Raw genomic sequence first — 22099 nt, 5'->3', positions numbered from 1 at the left:
ATTCGAATTTAGAATTCGAGTTTTGTTACAGTAAAAAGTTTTAAAAAATAATTACATCTAACTTTTTTACTACAGTAAAATTTTTTTACATAAAATCATATCTCAACTTAAATTTAAAATTTAAATCAGCGAACTAAATGGATTCTTAAACTACACAATTTAAACCCAAAAAATGAACGGACCCTTGAACTAGTTGACTAAAGGCTGTTTGACTTTGAAGTTTATTTTGAACACGTGGCATTTATCTACTCCACCAACAGATCTCTGATTTCAAATTTCTCAAAAGCTTTCCTCCAAAAAAATTGTTTTAAAAAAAAAATTTCTCAAAAGGTTTTACAATCGGACGGACCAAAATTTATCATCTGCTACGATCTCATCGCTCGAGCAGATCCAACTGTTCCTCGTAGAACCATTCGGAAAACGACAATAGTCGAGGACAGTAGACAAATTTGGGGAAGCAGAGAAGAGAGAGAAGTCTCTGGTGCGTTTGTGCGGGTGTGAAGAAGAATAAGAGCGCTTTGCTTCTTTGAGCTTCTCTGTTCATAAATTCCAGGTTAATACCTACGCAAATTTTGTTCCTTTTTATCCTTATACTTTCTGATTACGTTTCGATTTTGTCTCAGATTTTGTATTTTCTAGTCCTATTTGTTTGTAATTCGTTTGGTGTTTATTTACTTACTTTTGTCATTCAAGAAGTTCATTTCGGAATGGAGTAGCTTTATTTATTGATTTTAAGGCCTTATTGTCACGTTCTCTTACTTCGTACAGTTGTTGGGAAGAAAGCTTTACTGATTTTTTTATCTGTTTTTTTTTTTCTTGGGAAAATCTCAATAGCTCTGGGTGATTTAGGTTCGAAGAATGATACTTTGGCTTTGTTTATTGGGGGTTTTTCTTTATTTTTTTATTTTTGTACCGTGCATTTTGAGATTAGCCTAAAATTATACCCTATATTTTAGATTATGCCTTCTCATTCCAAATTCATTTTAATTCCATACCTCTTGCAATCAAAGGTTGATCTTGACTATGAAATTGATCTAATGCCCTTCACATTTTTGAATTTTGATTTTTTTTTCTGAATTTTTTCTTATTCTTTTTTATTTTATTTTATTTTATTTAAGGGTGTTTAGGTCCTTTCCTTATCAAAGTTGAGTGAGAAAAAGGTATGCATTAGACCATTTCCAATGCAAATTCTAATGTGAATTGTATATGTAGCATCAAAAAGTATGATATGATTTGTTATTCTCATTTTTGCTTTACTGCATAATGCTATTTAAAATATAAAATCTATTTTTTTTCACGACCATTGAACTTTGAAAGTTGTAAAAGTAAACTTTTAGTTTTAGAATAATTAGAAAATGTAAAAGTTGTAATGATTACATGAAAAAGTAAAGATTTCAACTAATAACGATCAACTGCCAAATTTCCCATATGCTATACATAATGGAAAATTTGCAATAAAGTACATCATATGAGACATTTGGCACAACAAATAGCATTGTATTGGAGAGTGTTTTTTGCACTCAAATGCTAAATTTGCAATTGACATATCAATTATAGCATTGCATTGGAGATGCTCTTAGCGTAATTTTGAAATCTCTAGGTATAAGGTATGATTTTTTTTTTTTTTTTTTTTTTGGGATAACCTCAAAATGTAGGGTGTAAAAATGGGAAAAAAAGAACCTTGTTTATTTGGTGATGCTTTCATATTAGGAGCACTCCAAGTTCCTATTGATCACATGCAAGTAGTTGTTTATTTGTTTTAGTTAATTACACTTGTGTTTTTCTTTTAAAAGCAGCAGAAATATATTGAACATAATGTTAATTTTCCGTTTTCTTCATTGCAGGATCTGTGCTCTTCTCAGTCACTAAAGTTCGCAGTTTGGTTAGTGATATATTTTTTTGGGGGATAATATGAGCTTTACTGGCTCTTCTTTTGGTTCGGGTTAGTTATTTTATTTACTTTGATTTTTCTGTAATCTGATACTGATAGAGTTGGTTTTTTATTTGTGTCTAAAAGGTGATTTGTCCTGAAGATGTATTGGATTCTGTTGGCTCTTTTCATTTCTTGTTGTCATTACCCATTTGATTTGATCGAACCCTGTTTGCAGGAGGTAGAACTGTTAGAAGGGCATTTGAGTTTGGAAGGACATATGTAGTGAGACCCAAAGGTAGACACCAAGCAACTGTAGTTTGGCTACATGGCCTCGGTGATAATGGCTCAAGGTATTGTTATTGCATCACTTATAAAACTGATTATGAGATGCTAGTCCAGTAATTTGAAACTAAGGATCCGTTTGGTAAATAGGTTCAAAACGTAGTAGTTTCAACTTTTTTTGGTTCAAAATGAGAGGTTTGAAAAATGTGGTTTGAACTTGTAGCTCGAAATGATATTTGAGTGATGCAATTGATCATAGGGTTTGAAAAAGGAATAAAATCTGAAGCTGTGGTTGGGTTATGTACAATAAGAAAATAAGATTGTTGGTTGCATTGCTAAGCTGATTTTTTGAACCAAAATCACAGTACAAATTGGGTTAAAAATGTTGAAAACAAGGGGGGGTAATTCCTAAAAAGGGACCTATTTTGGGTTCAAAAGATCTAATCAGAGGTTTAAAATTGACTTCCCACCAACAACCCCCCCCACCTTCAAAAAAAGAAAAAAAAAGTTAACGAACACCTGCTTGGCTGAACTTTTGGGTTCAAAACAGCTGAATCAAGTTACCAAACGGCATCTAGTATTGTGCAAGAAAACAAAAGGATTTTTTTCCCGTCAGTCCCATCATCCCCTTCCCCAACAAGTTCCTAAATACGTGTGCACAAAATGCTGGATCAATTACTCATGAACCTTTATGGGTGAAGTAGTACAATTTTCATTAAGCTTTGGTTTTTCTTACTTGCAGTTGGTCCCAGCTTTTGGAGACTCTTCCTCTTCCAAATGTAAGTATAACTACATTTGAAAAATTTAGAGCACTAACATTTTTCTCTTTTTACTTTAATTCTAACCTTTAGCTCCAGATTTTGTCATCATTAATATGACGACAAACTACGGTGAAATAATGTGATGCAGATTAAATGGATTTGCCCAACTGCTCCTACTCAACCAATCTCTATATTTGGTGGCTTTCCTTCGACGGCTTGTAAGTGTGTCTGCATGGAGATGCTGCTTATTTTCCTCATATAAGTTTGCTATTGCTTCTCTTTACTTGTGCATCTTTGTGTCTACTAAAGGCATAACAAAATTCAAATCAATAAATTTGAGATGTTTGGGAAAATCAATGAAAAATAAAATTATTATTGTCATGCGGAGGAAAGTTATTATGGAGGTTGAACTAGTTGCTGGAACTTATTCCTCTAATTTTGTTCGATGTATTGCTAATGTCACATATAGGGTTTAATGTTGGAGATCTTTCGGAAGATGCTCCTGATGATTTAGAGGGTTTGGATGCTGCTGCTGCACATGTTGCGAATTTGCTGTCAAATGAGCCTGCTGACAGTAGGTTTCTTGCATTTATATGGTATTGCATTAAATGTTATGTATTCTCGCTGAAGAATTGTAAAGATTTTTTCTTAAATTCAAGTACTATGAACATGTCATGGTTTTTTGCGCTTTATTTGTAGCTTGGAGTCATTATGATTCAATTACATACTGTGCTGAAACCATGATTTAGGTGACAGTATATACAACATACATTTATATTGCCTTAGGTTGATGAATGCGTTTTATGATTTGGAAAGAAAAGATGTATGTATTATATGAATGTAAGTAAATAAATTTTATGGACAATTGTACGTGTACGTACATCTTCACTATTCTAATGCCCCTCTATTTTAAAATATCAAGAATATTTGTCTTGCTCTCATAAAATTGACTGTCCTAACTGATTTTTTTATTTGGTAGTTAAACTTGGAGTAGGAGGTTTCAGTATGGGTGCGGCCACTGCCCTGTACTCTGCAACCTGCTTTGCTGCAGGAAAGTATGGGAATGGTAATCCTTATCCAGCAAAGCTAAGTGCGGTCGTTGGACTAAGTGGTTGGCTTCCATGTGCAAAGTATGGATTCTTATGTTCTCGTTTTGACATACCTTGTTTCTTTTATTTTGCATTGTTCTGCTCGTTGGTTGTTATTTATATTCCCTATCTGTTTTCTGAAACTCATTAGTTCCATTCTTTTTCAGGATATTGCGTAGTAAGCTTGAAGAAGGGGTGGAGGAAGCCACAAGGCGTGCAGCATCCTTGCCCATTTTTTTGTGTCATGGCAAAGGTATTCATTAGCTTAAAAACAGATTATGTAGTTTAACTAAGAAGGTCCTCTCTAGATTTCTAGGAATCTTTTTGGCATAAATCGTATTTGATGACTATAGGTAGTCATTAGCGATTGTGTAATCATCATTTTAGAGTAGGTTGCAAGTATTTTTTCTGCAGTTTATTGAGAGAGGGGGGCCATTAGAGTGTGAGAGAAAACTGTTTCTAAGAATTTTGAGATCTTTTCCCATTTAGGGGGTGCTTCATTGTTGTGTGATTCTCAATGAGTTACTTAGCAGCGGAAACCTGTCACGACCCCAAAGATAAGACCGTGATTATTGGAATACAATTAAAGAAAATTAACTTAATTAAACTTGATTAATTAAGGAAAATTCATGAAAATAAAATATACAAATACCAAAATAGATATTAAAATACATTGTTCCGGAGTCTTTCTTTTACAAATAATATTTAAAATAGTCCACAAAATCTAAGGAAAATAGTACAACTCTGAGACATTGTCGACCAATGTAGTTTATATATAGAAATACAATACATCTCATAATTAAAAACTGTAAATTCGAAGCAAACTAACCACTTTGAATCTCGCGCCTTCAATCCATTAGCATCCACTCGCCATGTTGTAAATCTAAACCGCTAACTCTGGGGGGGGGTTTAAAACATTGAAAACAGAAGAAAAATGAGCGGAAGGCCCAGTAGGATATAATTCTATAAAAATTTAATAATTAAAGTACTCACGGTCCGAAGACATACACCCGGAACCGATCATCCTTTAAAGAAAGGAAATCCTTACGTAATAGTAGCAAAATATTTGGATAATAAAAATATGCAAAGCCATAATATCACCATTGACCAAGAAGTGGCCCATACGGGTTTTAGGGCCTGCCCCCAAGGATACGATTCCCATATCTCAATTTCTGTGGTCATCATGCGTTTTATCATTTCTTAAAATATTTCATTTTAAGAAAGAAAACTCTTTAAAATCTCATTTCCAAATTATTGGAAACTCAATAGCAATTCATGCTATTTCTTCTAAAATCATTTTTCTTTAAACATTTTTTGTTTTAAAACATTTTCATAGGCCAAAATCATTGAAATCATGGCTATCAAGGATATGAACAAGAATATCCTACCTCTCGGATATCAAACCTGGGATAGCCTTTCGTTATCCTAGCCTCCGTTTTTCTCAAAACTTTTAATCTAATCCTTCAACTAACATTGTCACAAAACAAAGTTTTAGGACACAATCCTCATTCCTAAAACAAATCAAGTTCAATTATGTCTAATTGTTTCCTATTAGTGTGCCTTGGTTCAAATCCGAGTTTCACAAACGACTTTATAATTCAGTTTAGGAGTTCTTTAAAAATTGAAATCCAATTCATTGGTTTGGTTTCCCATTGAATTTTGACTTAAAAACAAGTTTTTAAAGAAATTTTGGTAGCATGCCAACATAAATAGGGAAAATGTCAAACCTGCAATTCAAGTTCAATTTCAAAATAAATTCTCCAAAAATCATCAAACCAGTTTCCAATCAATTCAACAAGTCCAATAACTGAAAATTCCCAAATTTAATTCAATTCTAACAACAATTGTTCAAATCCAAACTAACTCAAAATTATTCAAATCCAACCAAAATTACAAATTCTCAAGTTAATAACTCAAATTCATGTATGGGTTTTCAAGAAATCTTTACCTCGAAGTGATTGAAGCCTGTTTCCCTCTATTTCTCTTGTTTTTGTTTTGTTTTGTTTTTTTTTCTCTTCCCTGTTTCGGCAGGGACTTAAAGAGAGAGAGACCCAAAGAGAGAGAGGGGGCTGGAGAGAGGGAGGGAGTGGTGGCCGGCGGTGAAGGAAGAAAGAGAGGGAGTTGTCGTGAAGAACGAGAGGAGAGAGAGAGAAGAAAAAGAAAGAAAGAAAGAGAGAGAGAGGGAGAGAGGGAGTGGTCTGGCAGCCATGGGAAGGAAGGGAAGGGAAAAAGAAAAGAAAAGAAAGAAAAGAAAAGGAAAAAGAAAGAAAAAAGGAAAAATAAAAGAAATAGGGAAAAATAAAAGAAAATACATTAAAATTAAGTGTATTTTCAAAAACTTTTGGGGTGAAATCATAAATACTGACTATAATTTAAAGTTCCTTAATTAATTAGAAAAATTAAATTAGGCACACCAATAACTTACAATTTAGCATAATTAAACATGTTTAATTTTGGAGGGCGTTACAGTTCTACCCCCCTTAAGGAATTTCGTCCTCGAAATATGAATAGGTATGGATATCGCTTTTGCATCGTTGCTTCTAGTTCCCAGGTCGCTTCCTTAATACCTTGGTGTTGCCACAACACTTTCACTAATGGTATCTCACGACGGCGTACACTCTTCATCTTCCGGTCGAGAATCTGAACTGGTGCTTTCTCGTAAGTCGTGTCATATTGGATCGGCACGTCGTACCATTGCACAATAGCTTCCGGATCGGGTTTACACTCGTGAAACATAGAAACATAGAACACATTGTGCACGTGAGATAATTTAGGAGGTAAGGCAAGGCGATAAGCAACGACACCGACTCGTTGTACGATTTGGAATGGTCCAATGTATCTTGGCGCAAGTTTTCCTTTCACACCACACGAGTGATTCCTTTGCATGATGAAACTCTTAATAAGACAAAGTCGCCTTCTATCAGCATAACTCTTCATTTAATCAAACTTGGATTATCTAAAAGGATTCTTTCAACTTGGTCAGATCTCATACTTGGGCTGATTTAATGTCAGTTACGGAAACACGTGCAAACCGTATTACGTGTCACTAGAGGGTAGAAAACTGGTTTATAATGAAAATAGACATCCAGGTCTTTCCAACGAGCTATCACATGCCCTATTTCAAATATTTTAAGCCTTTCAAATACATCTTACAAGAAATTGAAATTCTGGAACTTCAACTTTTCAAGGCATTTTGAAAAGTTTCTAAGCAAAACATCAACTACGCACATCTCGGCCTACAAAACTCCAAACAAAGTGGTTTCAAGTGCTACACATCACTAATGACGCACACTAAATGGTAGGCTAAGTGTTTTAAGTGTAGCGATCTCGGTTCTAGAAGTTGGGTTCAAAATTCACACCTTTTGCGTATGCCAAGAACGCAGTGTTGACCTATTCGACTAAAATGATCATAAAACATTCCACATAGATTGAAAGGGTGTAATTTCAGTTTTTGAATAAAGTAGACACATAGAGCTTCGAAACGAGCTATCATATGTCCAAATCCGAGCTTTCTAAGTACCTCAAAAATAGTTTTCAATAAATCAAAATTCTATTATTTCTTGGTTCTGACAGCTTTTTAAAAGTTTTTACATGAAACTTCTAATGCGCACAACTCTGATTACAAAATTCCAAATGACGTGATTCTAATTCCCACACGTCACTAATAACATATTCTAAATGGTAGTAACGATGGATTAGGTGCAGCGATGCCATTTCAAAAAGTAAGATTCTCAGTTCTTTGTTTTATCAATTCTTAGAAAAGAACAGATTTGACAACTGTTACGAAAATAATCATAAAATATTCTACACAACCCCGAAAATTACAAAATCAGTGCCTAATCGAAGTAGACATCTGGGGCTTTCCAAAGAGCTATCATAAGCTTAGTTTCGGGTCTGTTAAGGTCTCCAAAAACACATTATACCATATCAAAACGTGGCTGTTTTCTGCAGAATTTCAGAAACTATATTTAACTTCAAAAATGCATATTGAGCTACAGTTGTCCGTTTGAGGTGATTCTTGCGGCTATACGAAGCTTAGGATGTCTAGTTTCCAATTATGTAACCCATTCATTCAAATTCATCTCCAAGGATTCCCAGAATTCAACAGTATCGAACCTGTTCAGGTTAGGTTCTTTGACACTTTTTCTAATAAATTGAAAAATTGATAACTTAAGCTACAAAACTCCTTTTTGGGTGATTCAAATCTCCTATCAAAGCTTGGAAAGTCTATTTTAAGGTTCTAACATAGCTAACATTAAAACTTATTAAGAATAATCAAGTCCTAAGCTTTTCTTTGGGCTGCTCCTAGAATCCTCCCCAAAATCATGTGGATCAAGTGGGGAAAGTATGATTAAAGTCCAAAATAATAACATTCAAGAGAGAAATTCCAAAGAAACTCATACTTAATGTTAAACAACCACAAAGGCTCCAAACTACTAATCGTTCAGTCATAAATCAGTTTCTAACTCGAATCAATATTCTTCATAAATCCAGTAAAATGGTAGATCCGTCGACCTTAATGGGAATATACATAAATTATTATCTACGTCTCCAAAAATTTCAAAATGAACTCTATAAGAAAAGTAGACATGTAGATCTTTGATTTGGTATGTTACAGAAAATCAGAATGGCCTGTCTAGAAAAATTCTTATAGTTGCATGAAATCCATAACGTGGACTAAATGACTTCAAGGTTGATTTTAATGCAACATCTACGGTTTGACACTGATTTTGAAAACGTCCAAAGTGTTGTTCATACTTATCGTTAGAACTACCTGTTCTAATTCCACATTAAATTGACAAGACATCTCCCTAGGATTGTCGAACCCAACATCTTTAACCCGAGGGAACTCAACCTCAACTGTTAAAGAAATTCTTCCATTTAAGACATCACTTTGAAATATAAATCAAAGGCAAGGATGCCATTCACATGGTGGAAAAGAGGCGAATACGACAATTCGCCAGGATAGTCGTTCTGGAACCTATGAACTAGGACTTTCTACGCCTTTTCTGTGGATTCCTACGTGTCAAACGATGGAAAAGAACATCCATCTTGCGACTCTGCTAGTAGCATCATGACATCGGTTGTCACAGTCAATCATTCTATCAATGAGAAAGAAACGAAACTCTAATCTCAATAAAATCGGACCACTCGCCTCATTCGAGTCTTTATCAGTTTCATAATTATGGAATGAGACATGGAAACGCTTTGTCATCCAAGAATCTCAGATTCGAAATATCATCAATTCCAGCTAGAAGTCAATCAACAACATAGACTTTCAACCACTGGAATAGAGACACCCAATTCTGGGAATGAACGAACACAAGAATATTAATCATCGACTTAGAATCTAAAAAGTAAAAGAAATTCTTATAGTCGGATTTGACTCTAAAAGAAGAACTATAGAAATTTAATATCGAATGGATGTGAACCCAAATTATCGATTGAATATCCAAAACCCGGTGACTGAATGAGGATTTTCGAAGTCAAAGTTGACTACAAATCTCACACCAAATGGAAACCATTCACTAGAAAGGAAATAGTTGACATGGTTAACTCTAAGAATAAGTCAGACTTAACACTGAACCTGAAAACGAAATAACAGAGAATGGTATGGTATAGAATTGATATCCAAAGCCAATGTCTTACAATGACATATTTCAGATTTAACGAGGAAATCACCAAGACTAACATTCGTGACAAAAATGAATTTCGATTCCTGAGTGATATAGGACTGATAGAAAAACAGCACGAATCGATATGCTAATAACAGTAGGGGGACCAGCTTCTGGTCAAAACAGATTAAGAATAGAACTCGAACTTGGAATCTTGGAATCTGTGGGTTATGACCTACCACGCTTCTAAACAAGATCGAATACAATAAATTTTAGAGGTTAGCGTCAATCTCACGTCGCGGTCCATGGCAACCATATCATTGTCAATTTGGGAAAAGACGAAATCTTACCGACATGGGAAAATCCATAAGATAAACACTCTTGAATAAATCACTCTAAAGAGATAGAGGAACGCATCAGTAAATCAAACTAATAGCTAGGATACAAAGCTAGATTGCAAGACTTAAGCTTGCGCATCGATCAAATTGAGAAAGGCAAAACATGGAGGGAGAAAACTTTAATGATCAAGACTGCTCGATTTCAACTCATCGCTATCCATCGACTTAAACTCCCATGTTAGACGTGTTAAAAGGTGGAAGGGGCCAATATTGAGAATTCAACTACGCGGAAGTCAGAACGAATATCATCTCAAAACCGAAATCCTCATGAGAATTCGAAGGTCAATACTAATTTTGAATTTAAAACTGACAGAAGTCAATATCACTTGTGGAAACAAATCCATAACATTGGATCAAAATGAAAACTTCACGAGAGTTTCAAAGTCAAACTTTGATTTTAAGCTTCATATCGATAAACATTGATATAGGAACAGAGATTTCATCCATCAGAGTGCTCTAGGAAAATGAAACGAACTCTGACGTCAAATTCTCAAGTGCAACTGTATCATGTATTAAGTAGTATTGTACGACACGTCCTGACACAAAAACTGTTAAAAAAACAACAAAATTCAATAGAAAACTCACACAGGCTCGATTTCCCATAGAATTCGAAGTCGTGCTCTGATACTAAAAACTGTCACGACCCCAAAGATAGGGCCGTGATTATTGGAATATAATTAAAGAAAATTAACTTAATTAAACTGGATTAATTAAGGAAAATTCATGAGAATACAAATACTAAAATAGATATTAAAATATATTGCTCCGAAGTTTTTTTTTATTATAAATAATATTTTAAACAGTCTATAAAATCTAAGGAAAATAGTACAACTCTGGGATAATGTCGACCAATATAGTTTATATATAGAAACACAGTACATCTCATAATTAAAAATTGTAAATTCGAAACAAACTAATTACTTTGAATCTTACGTCTTCAATACATTAGCATCCACTCGCCATGCTGTAAATCTAAACCGCTCACTCTGGAGGGGGGTTTAAAACTGAAGATTTTGAAGGAAATAATCTTCTATTTCGTTCATATGATCAGAAATAAGTACACGGTATATATACAGCCTCTACTCAACTAAATATAGAAACTACCTCCTATAAATCAGCAACACTAAAACATAATAAAACTAATTAGGAAATCCAGCTCCTCTAGATTTCTTGAATAGAAAACTCCTAACTTTGAGGAACTAAAATATTCGACACTCCCCCTCAAGTTGGGTTGTACATGTTGTACATGCCCAACTTGCTACACAATCTCTCAAAGTTAGGTCCTTGAAGGGCCTTCGTGAGGATATCTGCACACTGCTTCCGAGTTGGAGTGTATATTACTTGCACTTCAGAATTTTCTATATTCTCTGCAATGAAATGTCTATCAATCGTAACATGCATGGTTCGATTATGATGGACTGGATCCTTTGTAATACTGATGGCTGCTTGGTTATCACATTTGAGCTTCACAGTCTTTCCAAAAACCATACCCAGTTTTGCCATTACTCACCTGATCCATATCCCTTCACAAATCGTAACTGCAAGTGCCCTTAGCTCTGATTCAGCACTACTCCTGGAGACAACAGACTGTTTTTTACTTCGCCATGTCACGAGGTTTTTCCATACAAAGGAGCAATAACCTGTAGTTGATCTGCTCTCTATCTGACTTCCTGCCCAGTCTGCATCTGAGTATAGGATTACATCTCGATAGGTACCTGAGGATTTGATGCACTGCCTCCATGTGTTCTTCCATCGGATTGTTCATGAACTGATTAATTGTGCTTACTGCAAAACCAATGTCTGGCCGAGTATGGGAAAGGTAAATGAGTTTCTCTACCAGACGTTGGTATCTCCCTTTATCTACAGGAACTCCTCCTCCTTCACGCCCGAGCTTTTTCTTGGAGTCCATTGAAGTGCTTGTTGGCCTACAGCCAAGCATACCAGTTTCCTTTAGCAAGTCTAAGGTGTATTTACGTTGTGAAACAAATATACCTTCCTTTGATCGAGCCACTTCCATTCCTAGAAAGTACTGAAGAGGACCAAGATCTTTGACTTCAAATTCTTCAGCCAATGCCTGTTTGATCCTTGCTATTTCTTCCATATCATTCCCAATTAGAATGATATCGTCTACGTAGACAATAAGAATAGCCAACTTGTTCACTGAGGAACGCTTCACAAACAACGTGTGATCAGCTTGACACTGGATAAAATCGTGTCCTTTTACTGACTTTGAGAACCGACCAAACCATGCTCTAGGAGATTGCTTCAGCCCATATAGAGACTTCAACAATTTACACACCTTTCTACTGCCATAACTTGTTTGAATTCCAGATGGAATCTCCATGTAGACTTCTTCTTCAAGATTCCCATTTAAGAATGCATTCTTGATGTCCAGTTGATGAAGTGACCAGTCTAAATTTGCAGCCAAGGATAGGAGTATCCGGATAGTATTAAGTTTCGCAACCGGAGCAAACATCTCTTGATAGTCAATTCCATAGGATTGCGTGAAACCCCTAGCAACCAGCCGCGCCTTAAGCCTCTCAATGCTTCCATCTGCCTTGTGCTTCACCGTGAATACCCATTTGCAGCTTACCGCTTTCTTCCCTGGTGGAAGGTCAGTAATAATCTATGTACCATTTCTTTCCAATGCACTAATCTCCTCTTGAACTGCTTGTTTCCAACCTGGATGATTAAGGGCCTCTGGATATTAGATGGAGTTCGGACTTCATCCAATCTTGAGAGGAATGCTCGGTAAGTCCCTGACAGTTTTGCATAGGAGAGAAAATCTTTAATCGGATGTTGAGTACATGTCCGAGTGCCTTTCCTCAGGGCAATAGGCAGCTCTAAGTCTTCTTCTGTTTGAATCTTCTCTTGCTCTTGATCATTCTTCCCTCCTGTATGAGTTTCTGCAGTTGTTGAATCCGTTTTAGAATCTTGGACAGGTGTGAGATGTGCTATTGGTTCAACCTCCCCCTGAGCTTGCCTCCGCTTTCTTGAAAAAACCAGTAATTCCTTAGTTGCTGATTGAGGCTGAGGCATGGGTGAAGATGGCAGATCAGATGCAGGAGGAACCGACTCACTGGCCGGACTCAAAGAATGATGGTCAAGAATGGACTGACTCGGAATAGATTCAGGGTTTGGTGGTGGCTGAAGACTCGGGACAAGTAGGGAATCCCAACTCTAAGGTTGAAATTCTGTTGTAGTCTCCCCCTGAAATTCAGTCTTGGAAAAATAAGGGTTGTTCTAAAAAAATGTGACATCTATGGTTTCAAACACCCTTTGAGTAGTAGGATAGAAACATTTGTACCCCTTTTAATTTGTGGAGTAACCAATGAAGACACACTTTGTAGACTGTGGATCAAGTTTGCTTCTATTTTGTGGATAGACATGTACAAATGCTGAGCAACCAAATACCTTTAGGGGCAGATTGGATGACAGGAACCGGGCATGAGGGAATAGATTGATAAGCACTAATCTCCTCTTGAACTACTTGTTTCCAACCTGGATGATTAAGGGCCTCTAGATATTAGATGGAGTTCGGACTTCATCCAATCTTGAGAGGAATGCTCGGTAAGTCCCTGACAGTTTTGCATAGGAGAGAAAATCTTTAATCGGATGTTGAGTACATGTCCGAGTGCCTTTCCTCAGGGCAATAGGCAGCTCTAAGTCTTCTTCTGTTTGAACCTTCTCTTGCTCTTGATCATTCTTCCCTCTTGTATGAGATTCTGTAGTTGTTGAATCCGTTTTAGAATCTTGAACAGGTGTGAGATGTGCTATTGGTTCAACCTCCCCCTGAGCTTGCCTCCGCTTTCTTGAAAAAACCAGTAAGTTGCTGATTGAGGCTGAGGCATGGTTGAAGATGACAGATCAGATGCAGGAGGAACCGACTCAATGGCTGGACTCAAAGAATGATGGTCAAGAATGGACTGACTCGGAATAGATTCAGAGTTTGGTGGTGGCTGAAGACTCGGGACAAGTAGGGAATCCCAACTCCAAGGCTGAAATTTTGTTGTAGTCTCCCCCTGAATTTCAGTCTTGGAAAAATAAGGGTTGTTCTCAAAAAATGTGACATCCATGGTTTCAAACACCCTTTGAGTAGTAGGACAGAAACATTTGTATCCCTTTTTATTGTGAAGTAACCAATGGAGACACACTTTGTAGACCGTGGATCAAGTTTGCTTCTATTTTGTGGATAGACATGGACAAATGCCGAGCATCCAAATACCTTTAGGGGCAAATTGGATGACAGGAACCGGGCATGAGGGAATAGATTGATAAGGACTTGACCTGGTGTTTTAAACTGAAGGACTCTAGATGGTAATCTGTTGATGAGATATGCTGAAGTAAGAACCCATAGGTATTTTGGTACGGTGGTGGAAAACATAATCAAGCGGGCCACTTCCAATAACTGCCTATTTTTCCTCTCCGCTACCCCATTTTGTTGTGGGGTATTGACACATGAACTCACTTGGACTATCCCTTGTTTAGACAAGTATTCTCCCAGGACAGAGTAGATATATTCCCTAGCATTATCAAACTTTCGGATTTGGATTTTGGTACCAAATTGAGTTTGAACCATTGAATTGAATGCTTGAAATATTCTTTTAACCTCAGATTTTTCTTTCATAAGGAATACCCACGTAAGTCTTGTATGATCATCAACAAAAGTCACAAACCACCGTGCTCCATTAATGTTTTTAACTCTTGAAGGTCCCCAAATATCACTATGAACAAGGGCAAAAGGTTTTGATGGTTGGTAGGAAACCCCTGGATAGATAGATCGAGTATGTTTTGCAAATTGGCATAACTCACAATTAAAAAATTTTGGATTTTTATTGATGAACAAATGAGGAGATAGCTTCCCAAGGTACAAGAAATTAGGATGTCCTAACCGATAGTGCCACATCATGATCTCACTATCTTTATTGACACTAGAACTATAATTAAATTGACTCATAACAGACTGACTAGTAGATAGACTGACTCATAACCGTAATGGCCCTCATGAGTGCGGAAAGTGGTCTTTGGAATGTCCTCCACGCACATTCGGATTTGATGATAACCCGATTTCAAATCGAATTTGGTAAAAATAGTAGCCCCAAACAATTCATCCAAGAGCTCTTCAATCACCGGTATGGGGAACTTATCCGGTACTGTAGCCTTGTTGAGAGCGCGATAATCAACGCAAAAACGCCAACTGCCATCTTTTTTCTTAACTAAAAGCACAGGGCTAGAAAATGGGCTATTGCTTGGTTGAATGATCCTAGCCGCTAGCATCTCACGCACCAACTTTTTAATCTCTGTTTTTTTTTTTTGAAAATGAGGATACTTGTAGGGCCTAACACTAATAGGAGCGGTACCCGGTTGAAGAATAATGCGATGGTCATGCAAATGTTGTGTGTGTGGGGGAATAAGACACTGATCTGAGCAGGAAGCGACTGGTCCGGTTCCTTGTTCACATCCAAGGTGTGTAATTCCAAGTAAATTCCTTGTCTCTCATGCTTTATAGTCCGGAACATTGCTTTAAGAGAAACCATAGTGGTAGAGAGACTCATATCGCCTCGCAACGTAACCGTCTCCCCCCGAATCTTGACCTTCACCAATTGGGACTTCCAATTCACATGCATTCCCCCCAAAGTTTCCAACTATTGCATGTCTAGAATCACATCCACTCCTCCCAACTCCAATGGCAAGAAGTTTTCCACAATTGTTAATTGAGGTAAACTCAATGCCACCTCACGGCAAAGCCCCTTTTCCCCTAACCGATTCGCCTGTGCCCACTTGTACTCCAAACCCGGCAGTGGGAAAAATTGGTATAGACAATCTCTCAACAAGACTTAAAGAAATGAAGTTGTGAGTTGCTCCGGAATCAATTAGAACAATTACCTCGTTTTGAGCAATCATTCCACGATGCTTCATAGTCTTCGGTGTCGAAAGCCCAACCACGGAATTCAAGGACAACTCAATAAGCTCGGGCTGCCATTCCTCCCAAAACGGCCTTAGACATGTCAAGATCTTCCTCTTCACACTCAATTGCATCATCATCGCTAACCAACATGATTCGGAGCCCCAAAGTGAACTTCTCATCGCACCTAAAACACAACCCCTTATCCTTCTTCTCTTGTAACTCGGAGTCTGACAACATGCGAAAAGGAAAGTCTCGCTTTTGAGTTGCTATTTTGTCCAAAGTGGCTGGAGCTTGCGGTGGACGCTCGACTCCCGACAATGTCCTAGCAGGAAATGTAGTGAATTCAGCCCTTGGACCACTAGGAAATTGAGGTCTTGACATTCTTGTTCCCGAGACCTCTCGACGAAGCAACTCATTCTTCTCTTCGATCCTTTGAGCTATCTCCATAATTTCACCTAAACCAACCGGTTTCAAGAGCTCAGCCCGAACCTCTGCCTTTAAACCATTTACGAAGATTCCTTCTAAAATTTCTTCCGGAACATCTTGAAGCGGAGCTGTGGAAACCTCAAACTGCCTACGATATTCTGCAGTGTTCCTTCTTGTCGGATCGCCAAAAACTTCTCACAAAAATTTCGTGCCTGCGAAGAATGGAAACGCTGTAATAGTGACAACTTGAAGTTTGTCCAGTCGTGAAAAGGTCAGCGACCATTCCGCCATTGGAACCAAGATACGACATCTCCCTCTAAAGCTATGCTGACAGTGATTTTTTCCCTTTCCGAGCAGCGGTTGATGGAAAAGAATTGCTCCATTCGAAACACCCAGCCGTCGGGATCGTTGCCACTAAAAATTACACTCTACCTGCCGTCGGCGGTGAGCAGCCCACTCATTCATCGCAACTCCCCAAGTACGCCTTTGATATCCCAACCCTCCTTGAACTGTACTCCTACATTAGGAATTCCTCCTCTTTCCACTCGATAACCATCCACACCAAAACCACAACGCCGATCGCAAAATCCATGATTTTCAGACTCCACGAAAACGCCACGCCCCTCCTTGATGCCCAGTCACGTTTTCCCCTTGGGCACCCATCGGAACCTCTCTTTAGGCGTTGGGCGTCGCGCTCATCCTTCCTCCCTTCGCGACAAAGACTTCGTGAAACCCTAGGGTCCGCCAGTCAATCTCCTCCCTGCGCACACAAACCAGAAGTTCCCGCCGGTAACGTCACATTCTGCAAAACCCTAGGGTCCGTCACTCGCTCCTCGTTCCGCGCGCGCAACCCAGCGATTTCCTCCATATGCGACCCCGCGGCCCCGGTCGGAAACACCTCGCGATCTTCCTCTAGCACGGACGTTGAAACCCCTGTCTTCTCCGGCGCCACAAACAACTTCATATGTTCTTCCATTAGCTGTCGGAGCTCAGTAAGATTTTGAGTTAATTCCGCCCTAACCTCCCCGATTCCCTTCTCCATCTCACCGATCCCTTTTTCCATCGAAGCCTTAACTTCCTTAATCTCCTTCTCCACAGATTCAAACTGTTCTTCTGATTTCTTACCCGTCATTATTGCCCTGAATTAATGCTCTGATACCGAAATGATAGAAGCTGAGTAATTTCTTCAAACAGAAATGAATCAAGAAGAAAGAAGGTATGATCTTTTTTGAATCACCAGAATGAATTACAGATCAGTTCTTCGAGATACTGCAAAACCTCCCCTACTTAGCCTAAGCCAAGACTTCCTCAACAAGACTCCAATTCTTTTATAACCTGACACTTGCTCTCTGTTTCTATTTATTCCCTCTCCTCCACTGACCCATCCCTTATTCACACTCTAAGGACCCATCCCTTATTCACACTCTATATTTTCTAACCGCTAACAAACTAATAATTCTAACTAACAAACTAACAACTAATACATGCTCACACCCATTTACTCTCTCCTGCCCTTCCTAACAAAAACCTGCCTAAGCAAAGGCTTAGTCTTATTAGTGCTGGACAGAAAGAAGAGGAAAAGAATTGCTGCAAAGGGAAACTAGAAGTAGAAGTCTTTAGATTAGTTGATAGTCAGCAACGTCTGAACTGAACGTTCAATGTATTAGCATTTTAATATCGAGGAAAAAAAAAAGGTTTATGTTGTGAAAAATCGTAACGCAAGTATACGCTATCGCAATCAAGTAATATAATAGTGAATAAGAATATCGTCTCACAAGGATTGTTGTTTACTAATTACCGAAATTGTATTAACCCCAATTTTATTTGAATACTTGAAAAGAGAATTTATAAAATTAAGTAAAGCAAAACTAAAAACAATTAAATAAATTAAACAATGCTAGCAATGGATGAAAATTCAATAGATTAAGATTCTAGGGTTTCCGATTTCACCAAATTAATCATGTTCAAATTCTCATAATTCAAGAAAATTAACATTCAATCCTATACTGACAGCAATTTCTCTAAAACAATTATTATTCTTTCACAAGCAATAATAATATTAATCCAACAAGTAAAATCTACATCTCTGTCAGACTTCTAAACCTGTTGAAAATCATTAAGTGCAAGAAATTCAAAAGAACTGCACAAGCATTATAGATATCTTTATCCTATGAACAACTCATGGTATTTCAATTAAGAGCTTAGTTAATTATCACCTCTCGGTCTCAAATTAAATACAAAATCATGTAATAGTTGGCCAAACAATCACAAGCATTAAGAATAAATTGAAATACTTAGCATATATGGATTAAACATCAATTACTTAAACATAAGATTGAGAATTTGAACATTCATAATCCGGCTACATCGTAGCCCTAGAAAAAAGAATTAGTTCATCTCTAAACAAAATAAATTCCTAAACAAAGTCTTAATCATTGGAAAGGAAAGAAAAGAACTAGTTTGGAGTTGAATTGAAACGTCTCCGTCTCCGGATTTGAGCCGTTCTTCTTCTCCGTCCCAATTCTCCTTTTCTTCTCTTGAATACTCTCTCAAAAGCCAGCCGTCATTCCACCGTCTAAAGTCCCTTCTAATTGCCCTAGAATCATCTATTTATATGTTTCGGAGCATTAGGGTCAAAATAGGTAAGTTTTCTCGCGATTGGCCTTCAAAACGCGTATTTTCTCGCGTCGTAGCGCCGCGGCGCTGAGTTCCTAGCGCTGCGGCGCTACTGTGTAAAATCCAGGGCGCTGCGGCGCTGTCATGGGCGCCTAAGCGCTGCCCATTCTGCCCCAATGCACTAATTCCGTCGGATTTCAGCGAAATTTGTCCAAAACCTTCCAAATCATAGACTTAAACCTAATTCAAACAAAGAACAAAAACACACATAAAAATTAACAAAAACCTTGAAAACCAACTAGATATTAAGTGTAAAATGATACTAAATGAGCGAGTAAAACTCACTCATCAGTTCACCAAGAAGCCAAACCAAAAAATATCTAAAGCTAAAATATGATAAAATAATAAAAACTAAACTGACTCTATCTTTTAGGTCTACTCTTAAGCTTTTATTTTTTTATTTCCAATTTCCATTAACATCCAGCCTACCAAACAATTGAAGAAATAGTTGTTGGGCAACTATCTCTAGGCCTAGCACCAAATTTCAGTTAACCACTCGATATGTTGAGCCTAGAAATTGATTGAAACGAAGGACTTCAATAAATTCTTAAGATGATAAATCGCATCTGAGCTTTCAACTGCCTTCAACATCTTAGTCAGATTTGTGCTTCTGCTAACTCCGTTTTAATACCTTTGTTAGGGCAAGTTCGTTCAAATTTTGACATCATGTTTTCTGGCTTATAAGCAATGTAGACATTAAAGTGATTTGAAAATGACAGGAAATCTATATCGGTTTGGCTGTTTTGGTGAGGATAATGTTAATAATCATTCTATAAGCAGCTTCTATAGTATATGGTTCTTTGCTGAAGGTCAATCCTAGGTAAAGGTTAGTTGTTTAGAGGCTAGGAGCCACTAGTGATTAAACCAAAAATAGGACAAAATGAAATACAATTAAAATGGCCGTTACTTTAATCTAGACATAATTTTTATGTAATACTTTCTTCTAATTTCAGTCTTGACATAACTTCTGCAGTTGATGATGTTGTTCTTTACAAATATGGAGAGAAATCTTCACGAGCCTTGACTTCAACTGGATTTCAGGACGTGACATTCAAATCATATACAGGGTATGTGATTAAAAGTAGATTTTCTTTTTAAGGTGATCATGTTAGATTAAGAAAAGTAGGAGTCAACATTTTTTGATGAGAATCCAACCCTCCATAACCGGTCGCTACCAGTAGAATATTTTTTTATACCTTACCATAACATTTTCCTTAAAATTATAACGGAGCCTTTTAATTTAAATTGAGCTACGAAGGTGAAGAAAATATAAATTCTTTCAAATATGCAGACTCGGCCATTATACCGTTCCTGAAGAGATGGATGAGCTCTGTGCTTGGCTAATTTCGAAGTTGGGGCTTGAGGGCCAAGGGAGTTCTTCAATGACAAAATGTTGAATTAGGAATTCAGAAGGGAACAGAAAGAAATGGGATGGAGAAATGTTCTTCAATTCTAAGCGACAAGAATGAAAGGAATCACAGGAGTGGTATTGGATGCAATGCGGACTTCTTATTTTTGACATCAGTCTACGTATGCCCTATTTGTTTATACTTCATAACTTTTATATTTTTTTGCTCAAGACACTTCACAACTTAATATTGGTTTGGCTGGTTAGTTGTTGGTTGTACGTTCATGATTTCCGTCTTAAAGGGTTTGAATTTCGCTATTTCTGAGGGTACTAGATAAATACTATCATGGTTCCCACTTTTAACCGGACGATAAAAATTGCCATATAAAGAATCATGAAGGTCAATATATACCCATTTCATATCTCTACATACACGGAGTCGGGACGGTACCTCCGGAAAATAAAACCTCTACATTTAAGAGTGAAATTGAGCGGCAAGTTGAGCATTGTTTGGTTGGACGGACGGAGAGCATTATAAGAATCTTTGGTGTCGACGAGAGGTAGTGTTGAAAGGATGAATAATAGTTATTTAGATAATTATTATATTATTGTTTTGTACAATAATACAAATTGTTTTTAGAGAGAAATAGTTTTTTAAAGCTTAAAGTTGAAGGAATGATTCAATTTGATGGATTAAGAGGGAGACTTACATCCCTTCAGTCTCCATCCTACTCAAGCTTCTTCCTCCCAACCAAACAATAGACTAGTTGGTCTCTCTCTTCACTCCTTCCCAAACTCTTTTTAAGTAAATAGGCAAGGGATCCATGGTAAAATGACCAAAATGCACCTTGTTCCGTTTTTTTTTTTTTTTTTTTCCTCCAGTCATTTAAATGGCATTTATGATCCCAAATTACTAGTTTTTAAGGGTTTGTTTCTCTTTAAAACCCAATTTATTCGATTCTGGAAAAACTTTTTTTTACGTTTTCGTTGTTGGAAAATGAGGATTTTGAATTCAAATTATTCTTATGAATTATCTTGATAAATAATTGATCAATTTATTGAGCTATTAGTTTATGGGAATGATCGCACTGAAATATTGAAACTTCATAACTGAATAAAATTTCACACTTCATAGGTTATTGGTAATAGTCGCATAATAATACATGAACATTCCTCCGTGCCTCTAAACTACCATTATTTGTATAAATCTTATATGGTCTAAGACGGTTTTATGCTTTTTGATGTTTCAAAAGAAACAACCCTTAAAGTTAGTACTCATTTAGAATTATGTTAATTGCACAAGTGATTCAATCCAATATATTGTACATCCACCTGTTGTTACTTGGAGAATCCTACTCTGTTGGTCAAGATAAACCTTCTCATTATGAGAAATGAAATAACAGTACAATCTTATGAAAAACAAAAGAGAAAATTGGTGAACTCACCCTTTAAGTGTATTGTTCTAAGATTTTTATTCTTTACTTTGCATTAATACCCTTTTGATTAATGTATTTTTTGACTAAAGAGTATTAATCAAATGTAAAATATAAAAATTTAAGACATGCATTCTAAGAGGTACTTGTCTCCTTTTACCAAAATAAAAAATGCCACCTTTATGTTTCGAGCATAACGTACAATTAATCAATTATATCTTCTTGCATTAGTTAAGGTTGTAAAGAAGTATATAGTCTTGAAGATTCACATGTACTTGTGAAACTTATATA

General features: G+C 36.9%; 1 protein-coding gene across 2 annotated transcripts; it reads left to right on the top strand.

Moving 5' to 3' along the window:
• Nucleotides 1-309: 309 nt before the first annotated feature.
• Nucleotides 310-20887, top strand: LOC21389495 (acyl-protein thioesterase 2). Of its 2 annotated transcripts, XM_024177301.1 has the most exons (11): nucleotides 310-553; nucleotides 1119-1160; nucleotides 1845-1942; nucleotides 2109-2223; nucleotides 2898-2934; nucleotides 3065-3134; nucleotides 3386-3490; nucleotides 3896-4046; nucleotides 4172-4257; nucleotides 20001-20094; nucleotides 20319-20887. In XM_024177301.1, the coding sequence occupies exons 3-11, from the start codon at nucleotides 1912-1914 to the stop codon at nucleotides 20422-20424; spliced, it is 795 nt and encodes a 264-aa protein (XP_024033069.1). In that variant the 5' UTR covers nucleotides 310-553; nucleotides 1119-1160; nucleotides 1845-1911; the 3' UTR covers nucleotides 20425-20887. The 2 variants fall into 2 exon arrangements, with proteins under 2 accessions (XP_024033069.1, XP_024033071.1); XM_024177303.1 differs by lacking the exon at nucleotides 1119-1160.
• Nucleotides 20888-22099: the final 1212 nt, after the last annotated feature.

Source organism: Morus notabilis, unplaced genomic scaffold (genome assembly GCF_000414095.1).
Source record: "Morus notabilis unplaced genomic scaffold, ASM41409v2 Scaffold2146, whole genome shotgun sequence".
Lineage (NCBI taxonomy): Eukaryota > Viridiplantae > Streptophyta > Magnoliopsida > Rosales > Moraceae > Morus > Morus notabilis.
The sequence above is the reverse complement of the archived record's forward strand: the minus strand, read 5'-3'. Positions and strand labels throughout refer to the sequence as shown.

Coding starts and splice junctions, on each gene's coding strand:
- LOC21389495 (XM_024177303.1), top strand. CDS start 1,912: ATGAGCTTTACTGGCTCTTCTTTTGGTTCGG. Junction 3,135..3,385: donor TGGCTTTCCTTCGACGGCTT/GTAAGTGTGTCT, acceptor TGTCACATATAG/GGTTTAATGTTGGAGATCTT. Junction 3,491..3,895: donor GTCAAATGAGCCTGCTGACA/GTAGGTTTCTTG, acceptor TTTATTTGGTAG/TTAAACTTGGAGTAGGAGGT.